This window comes from Prosopis cineraria, unplaced genomic scaffold (assembly GCF_029017545.1).
Source record: "Prosopis cineraria cultivar Desert tree isolate PC_DT_omini unplaced genomic scaffold, ASM2901754v1 PC13, whole genome shotgun sequence".
NCBI classification, from domain to species: domain Eukaryota; kingdom Viridiplantae; phylum Streptophyta; class Magnoliopsida; order Fabales; family Fabaceae; genus Prosopis; species Prosopis cineraria.
This window is the reverse complement of record NW_026555344.1, coordinates 8,815,648-8,824,096: the sequence shown is the minus strand read 5'-3', so window position 1 is coordinate 8,824,096 and position 8,449 is coordinate 8,815,648. Positions and strand designations below refer to the sequence as shown.

At 31.2% G+C, this 8,449-nt stretch overlaps 1 protein-coding gene across 1 annotated transcript; it reads left to right on the top strand.

Annotated features, from left to right (window-relative positions):
• Window positions 1-7,714: 7,714 nt before the first annotated feature.
• LOC129289860 (ethylene-responsive transcription factor ERF043-like) lies at window positions 7,715-8,141 on the top strand. The gene is made up of 2 exons (XM_054926623.1): window positions 7,715-7,841; window positions 7,933-8,141. Exons 1-2 carry the CDS (start codon window positions 7,715-7,717, stop codon window positions 8,139-8,141), a joined length of 336 nt encoding a protein of 111 aa, XP_054782598.1.
• Window positions 8,142-8,449: the final 308 nt, after the last annotated feature.

Below are 8,449 nucleotides of genomic sequence, written 5' to 3'. Positions count from 1 at the left end.
CTAATGATTGCCCTTGACTTTCATTAATACTCACGGCAAAAGAAATAACTAAAGGAAATTGTCTTCTTTTTAATTTGAATGGCAACTTTGACTCTACTAAAGTCATGTCCATCCTGTGAATTAGGGCTTTATCCCTTACATTTGATCCATTCAAGATTCTTGCTTCAATAATATGCTCACCATGATCCTTAATTATCAATCGAGTTTCATTACAAAGTTCTATTAATTGATCGATATTTATTATTAGCAGAACAAGTATTCCAACCTTTAGAGTTAATCTATGAGGTGGAAGACATGAACAGTTCAAACTGTTAAGGAACTCAAGAGTATATAAATGATTAAAATAATCATTTTGATATGAGTGAGGTGCAATGGAGTATAAACTAAGATAATCAATAAAATCTCTTATAAAAATAGAGCATATGTGGTTATTTAATTTGTTGACCACATCATTAGACACCGCCAGAATTGCACAAGATGTAAAAATAACTAGGATCTAAGTACTTGTACAACAAATCTTTGTAGATTGCATTAACAATAGCCATAATAGGATCATCAAACTGAAGGATCAATAGATTTGCTAGAATTTTAATTTTAGCATGTCCATCATAAGGTTGTGCTATTTTAACACCAGTTACATTTGGAATCCATTTAGCAAATGCTTCAACCTTAGTTTGATTGTTAACTAGAGATGATGCCATTCACAAATCTTTTATAAGGTAACTACTTTGCAATAAGACCAAAGATTGGATCTATTGATTGAAAAGTTGATAATATCTAGCCTTGATCCTTTTGCAATAATAAGCAAGATTTGTATGAAATCTCCACCTAAAACAATACAATTACCACCAAAGAGATAAGTATGACTATCTAGATTATCAAGAACCAATATATCTCTAAGGGTGCGATCAATAGCTTCAAGAAAATGCTTCTTGATCTTGAGTGTTTCATCCCATATTATTAGTTGAGGTTTACGAATAAGTAATGACATAGTAGAATTTTATCTAATACTGCATGCATAATCCTCATTAACTTCAATAGGTATTGAGAACATGGAGTAAGCAATCTTGCTATTAGGTAGTAAAGTTGTAGCAATATCTCTTCAAGCTACATTCAACATAGTTTGGCCTTTTGATTAGAGGAAGGCACTCAATGTGTTCCATGAGAAAGTTTTTCCTATACCCTCATAACTATGGGCTATACTTATGGGACGTAAGGTGGCTTGGGATATAGGTGCCCATCATGTTTTGTTACTACATATGCATTGGAAGTTGTTGAGCTCGTAAATAGGGGTCAAATTGAGTTACATCAGGATAAGGGAATCATTGAAGAAATTTGTTCCCTCATGCAACGAGAGTAGGCAACGTCTATTACACATACAGCAAGGATAGCGAACAAGGTTACTGACTATTTAGCACGTAAAGCGATACATGCATGGCCAGGTATTCTTCAATTTTTTGATCCTTATGATATTACTCCTCTCCTTGAACATGACTCTATGGGCTTGAGCAGCAACTAAGCTGCTTCACTAGTGCATAAAAAAAGAACCTTGATTCAATTGAGGACAAACTATTGATAATAGCATAAAAAATGCTTCTCTGCTCCACAATAATTGATTGAATTAATCGAGTAGCTTTTTTCTCCTAATTTCTCATGATTCACATTAAGATGCTTTAATATTAAGTAGTCCACTAAATAATTAAAAAATGCAGGTAAATCACAAGAAACTTCAATGAAGTCATGCAACCTTAGTCCATTTTTCTTGAGTAACTCATCAATTTCAACACCATTACCATTTCTTTCTCTAAATTAGAGAAATGAATTTCTACAAAAAAAATGATATAATCATGAGTTAGTTATTGCAACAATTTGAGTAGCTTATAAACAAACAATAAAATTTATGAAAAAGTAAGATGCTTTAGGATTACCAGATAGTTGTTCATTACTGTGAGATATGTAGCATATCTTGTGAAATAATGTCCTTGGTATGGTCCCAAACCAATTTAGGTTCTAACAATGTTTGAAACAAAAGCATTTGAGAAAATAAATGACAAAGATAATGACTAAAAGCCCAAGTTGATGCTTCTTTGATTGCATTTATAAATTCTTGCTCATCATCCAAAAGTCTCATTGCATAGCAAGTAGCCTTAAAAGTTGGGTGGAAATATTGTTGACTGTCCTAATTGCTTTAAAGGATTTAGCACTTGAGACTTTGTTCAATAAAACATGAAGAAAGTATAATTCACCAACGTTTGGATGAACATTAGTTAATCGGCCAATCTTGATGCCCTTTTTTTTGAAGGTGCCATTCTCTTTTTATGCAGTCATATACAAATCTTCAAAGGAATTCTGAATATGTTAAATCTAAACCAACAATGTGTAATGACTATAAATTTTAAATTAAATTAAATTATTTTTTCTCCCAATTGTTATTTTACTTAAATTAATTTTATAGTAAGAGGAGAGTGGTAGTTTGGAGAAATTTATGCTAGTAATTTTTTAAAAGTTCAAAGTTTGAATTTTATCAAGCAAAAGTTTAATTTAATTTTGTTTTAAATTATAGAAAAAAATTTGGGTCCTTTCTTGTAATTTTTTCTTGTGTCATTTCTTGTAGTTTTCTCAATTTTTCCTTTCATTCAGAATTTTTATATTTGTTGCACAAAACAAAGCATCTTGTTTTAGCTTATCATCTTCCTTCCCTTCACTGACATAAGCTCTTTTAATTCTTCATTGTCGGTCTGCATTTTTATTCTCCACTACTGACTTCCCTCTCGCCGTTGCTGGTTGTCTACCACCCTTCTCCCTATCAATGTCAATCTGCTTTTGTGAAGTAGAGTTGTTGGATTTTCTGTTCTTGCTCACCCCTGCTTCGCTTCTGCTCTTCTCTTACTTCACCGTCGACATGTATGGTCTATGAGTGTGTGAGCTTCAATTTCTTTCCTTCCCAGCTACTGGAAGTTGCATGGGTATATGTGGTAAGCTCATTCTTTTCCTTATCTGATAACCGATAGATGTATTATTTTCCTCTTTGAGCTACTGTGGCTGTTGAAGGAGGGATCTAAAATTGTGTTTTAATTGTTTCACCTACTTGTTAGTGAAGGAAGAAGCTTGTTGAATGAGTCTTTATATATTAGAATTTTTAGTTGAAATTGTTCATTTTAGTTGCTTTCTAATGATGTGATTTAAATGGTTGATTGGGATTAAATTTAAGATATTTTGTGTTCTTAATTATGCTTGAGTAGTGTACGAAAGTTTGATTTAGGAATTAAATGATGATGAGAAGTTGGAATGGATATGTGTAAATTGGTTTTATAGTGAGCAAATAGGAATACTCTCAAGGTGTTTGTTTAAATGCTTGTGAAAAGAGTAATGTGTTAATCAATTGACACAATTTAATTTGAAATTTATTAATGGAAAAGAAGGAAATTATATTCTAGGATAAGAGTTTATGTTGATGTTGAGAAAACTTTAAGAAATTACATTTGCGCTTCAAAGTTGGGTTATCTATTTTATATCAAGGTGCTTGCTTTTTATCTTAACTTAGAATGTCCATAAAGTATTTGTTAAAATGTTTAAGAAAGAATTTAAAGTTAGATTGAGGAAAGTATTAGAGTCTTGTTGGTTGCTTATTATGAATAGGACTTTGATGCACTTAAGATGTTTGTAAAAATGCACAATAGAAAAATTGACAAAAATGCAAGTTATCTAATTTCTATATTATTAGTTTAAAGGAATATGTGTAAATGGCGGCTTGAAACATTAAATTGGCATCTTAGGGCACTTAAGGAGGTAATATTAAATAATGGTTATGGTGTTTTATTAAGCTTTAAAAAGGAATAAAAAATTCTTATATTATTCTAGTTAGGTTATTGTTTTGTTAATAATGTGATAAGGAAATTGTTAATTGAACATTTATAGTTATGATGTTATTTAGAATTAATTTGAATGTCATTAATTGTTTGAAGAATTAATTAACAAGTGATATTGAATGAAGCAGAGGACTTATTAGAGTAAAAAGAATTTTGTTAATTGTTGATTATTAGGATATTAAAATACTTACTTATTTATATTAAGAAAAGAATGAATAAGTGGTTTTTAAATTGTGATTGATTTATTAGGAAAATTAATGATATCCTTGGAATTAAGTAAGAAATTGAAGTGAAGCAAGTTTTAGAATTATTTAAAAACTCTCAGGTAAGTACGTAGTATTCCAAATAATTTCTTGTAAAGTGTTTGTAAAAATTTTTTATTTAAATTTTTATATTATTCCTTTATAAATCGTATAAATATTCTTGTTAATTCTATTTTTATAATTTATACAATTCTTCTCACTTCACTCTTATATTAATTGATTCATTATAGAATATGCTTTATTTTTATTAAGAATTATGCTATTGTTAAAAAATATTTAGATTAAGTATATTATTAACTGATTATTTATTCTAAGCTTGTTTAAATTTTATAACTCATATGATATTGGTTAACACGATGATTCATGCATGGAGAAAAATTGAAAAGAAAGTCTGATAGCTAAATATTATATTTTGAAAGAAATAGTTTTAAATGAATGTTTTAATTCCATGCACGTTTGATTTAATTAGGGGGATGAGTTTAGAATGTTGTATGCTAATGGCAGTTTCGTTAGCGCTTGGTGCACCATGGTTCACCTAGCTAGCAGGGTGCATTGAAGGTGCTAGCCCTACGTGCCGGTCAACACAGGTGGAATGGAGGATACGATTTTGTGGATATAATTCATGCCTATTATTCGTGAGCTTTATGCTTGCGCCCATTTTTTGTGGCTTCTTGCCATACTGAGTATGTTTCTTACCTTCGTAAACTGTGTGTCCACTCTTATTAATCATTCTAATTAATTCTTGCTAAAGAAGGAAAAAAATTGAAACTATTTTCCTTAAATTTAATCTCAAAAAGCAAACTGTTATTTTTACTACATATGGATTTTACATTGAACGATATATATATATATATACCTCAAGATGTTTAAGTATGTGTAAAATTTTAAAAGGAAAAAAAGGAAGAGAAGAAGAAGGAAAAGAAATTTGAAATTTTAATAATTTCTATTTATTTTTATGTATTCATGGTTTATATAAATTTTAATTGATTATTTTAGTAAATTTATAATTGACTCATTGACTTGCTTTTCATTATTTTTTCAACTGTAAATTGAGAGGCTATTCACCAAAAAATTTTCTTCAGCATCAAACATTAAAATTGACCCTGCACCTCCTGCTAATCACTGAAGGACACAATTGCTTTTTAGACCTATGAAAGCATGCATTAGTTATTTTGATGTAAGCATATTTTATATGATGAAATGTTAACTTAACATCCCATGTATACCGTAGTTAGATCCTAGTCTTATTTTATTATTATGAAATCTGTTAGTGTGAAGCTATGCTCCTTTCTAGTTTGGTTGACAAATTTTGTTATTGTAGAAAATTTGGGAGGTCCTAGTTGCAAAAAAGACTCTACTGAAATTTTTACAAAATGTTTAAAACTTTATAAATTTTAAATTTAAATATAAATTATATCATTAGTCTAAATGAATTTTCTAATTAATCGAGGCTTATGGAATGTGAGTCTATTTCATATTTCGTACCCGCCATCATGGGCTCATTCACACTTAGCTTTTGCATGATATCATCCAACTAATCATAGTTTAAGTAGAAAATAGTTTGTTCATTCAACAAATGAAATCGCAAATGCTCAACTGGAAAATATTTATATATGATTTTAAACCCAAGAATCCCCCAGGCACCTTTGCATGAAGAAACATAGTGACAATCATTATATTGTTTGATTTCATTTTCCACGGTAAATGTTGATGATAAACCATCATGCTTGTAAAATTTGACATTCACTCTATCATTTCCTATTTTCCTTTGCTAACATACTTGAATAAGTACTTAATAGATTTCAAATGATTTATTTTTTCAATATTAATGTGGCATTGAAACTTTTTAAGCAAAAAAGAATTATAAGGCATAACACATCTATTGTCTACATCAACTCCATTTTTTACAACTACCCTATCATTATTTCTTCTCCTATATGTAGAATATTCTTCATCATTAACAATAGTCTCTTGGTGAAATTTCTTTGAGAAGTATTTGTCGCATTTATTATCTTTCATACAAGGAGAATTTTGATTTGCAATTCCACAAGGTTCATGAATCATGTGAGTTTTAACTAATTCATATAGAAGGTGGTCTTCCTCTTTGTCAAGAATTTCAATAAATATATACTTGTCAACCAGAATCGATGTAACAACCTCCGAGAATATATATATATATATATATATATAGGATTTCTCCAAGAATTTTGAATATTCACATATTTCCTTGTATTTTGCAAGATATTGATCAAGATACTAAGTATTTAATTCCCATGTTTTGGTACCAAAAATAAAGACGAGTTGAGTTGCATGAAATTTAGTAATCCTAGTGAATTTCTAAATACTATTAGACAAAAAATTTCCACACATACACATATATAATATACGTAGGCAGCCATACCTACTTTGTAATGGGTGATTATTGTCATATAAATCTAATATAGTAGTAATATATTTATTGTAGTATATATTGATATGTATATTATCACTAAGAATATATATATATATATATATATGGGTGTAAGTACCTACAATATAGCTACAGAAAGATTGTATTGTATATACCAATATAATAAATCTATTTATTATAGTTCTTTCTATAAATTACTACTATTTGCAACTTTAGACCTTAACTATTTTTCAATAATAATGTATTGTATATACCTATATAATAAATCTATCTATTATAGTTCTTTTTATAAATTACAACTATTTACAACTTTAGGCCTTGACCATTTTTTTAATAATAAAGTTGTACTTAGCTTCCTTCTTGATAATTAAAGTCACACGTAAGGGGGAGAGGGAGAGAAAGAAATAGGTTAAACTCTGGGGAAAAAAGTGAAGCTTGCTACAAGTGAATGAAAGGAAGAATTGATATAAAATAATAAATAAAAAACATGGAATAGGGATGAATTTACGGTGAGGAAAGCATTATTATGATATGGGATAAAACAATAGTGGGAAGTGATGCAAAAAGTTGCCAACCACTTTTCTCTCAACTTTTCCCCTATAAATAGCAAGATGATCGATTGGTGAGGGGGTAAAAAAAAGAATTATTGAGAGAGAGAATGAAAAATCTTAGTGCATGTTTGATTTTTAGTTTGTCAAAAGTCAGTTTGATGAAAGTTCATTTATTAAAAGTCAGTTTGGTAAAAGTCAGTTGTTGTAACGAAAATTGTGTTTGGATACATTTTTTTAAAAGTCAGTTTGACAAATTGAAAGTTGTTTGGATTAATAAAAATATATGCTTTTGAAATGTGCTTCTAAATATAGAATGACTAAAAAGGACATTGATTTATAATAATTTATAATTTTTATTATATAAATATAATATATTAAAAAATATGAAATAAATTTAAAATAACATAAAATTTAAAATATTAAATAATAAGAATAAAAAATATAAAATTTAATATTAAAAAAATGTGTAATAATAATATACTCTCTATCGTCACGTCGTCCTCGCCATCAACATCTGGACTATCTCCGCCTCAGTCATGGCCAAACTCTGCTTCTGAGACATTACCAGCACAATAGAGGAAGCTCAAGAAGGGCCGAGATAGCAGCAACAGCAAGCATCCCATGTACAGAGGGGTTCGAATGAGGGCGTGGGGCAAGTGGGTGCTAAAAATCCAGGAGCCCAGGAAAAAGAACTGGAGCTGGCTCGGCACCTTCGCCACGCCGGAGATGGACGACTTTCACCTCGCGAGTTCCCTGCCCTGACTTGCTCCCAACTCTCCGATGTTCAGGCCGCCGCAACTAAGGTCGCTGCTATGAAGATATTTAATCCTCCGACAAAGTCACTCTTATTTTCCTCTTCGTCGTCGTCATTGGCAATGTCCTCTTCCTCCTTTGGCGACCGTCCATTTCGAAAGAACTGGGCGAGATGGTGGAGATGCCGCCTCTGGAGAGCAGCTTCGAGATAGGTGGAGAGATAGTAGTAACAGGAGATGAGAGAGCTCTTTGGCCAGAAATGCAGCCACCGTCGATGAAGGAGGGAGATGCTTAGGGAAGGAAGAGATCCGGATCTGTGATGGCGAAGGAGAGGCGAAGGAGAGAAGGAGAAGAGATGGCCGAACGGTGGACTAGCGGCGAACGATCAGCGAACTAGCAGCGGACGACCGGCAGACACAGAGCAGCAGCAAAGGACGAACGAGACTGATGTATCAGCTGCATGAATGAGGACCAATGAGGGAGCGTAGGTGATATGTATCAGCTGCAAAAATGAAGGGCATCATGGTCAATAAAAAAATTATGTACCAGCCATAAATATCCATTCCAACTGATCACGTTTTGAAAGCAACCCAGAGTAGCTTT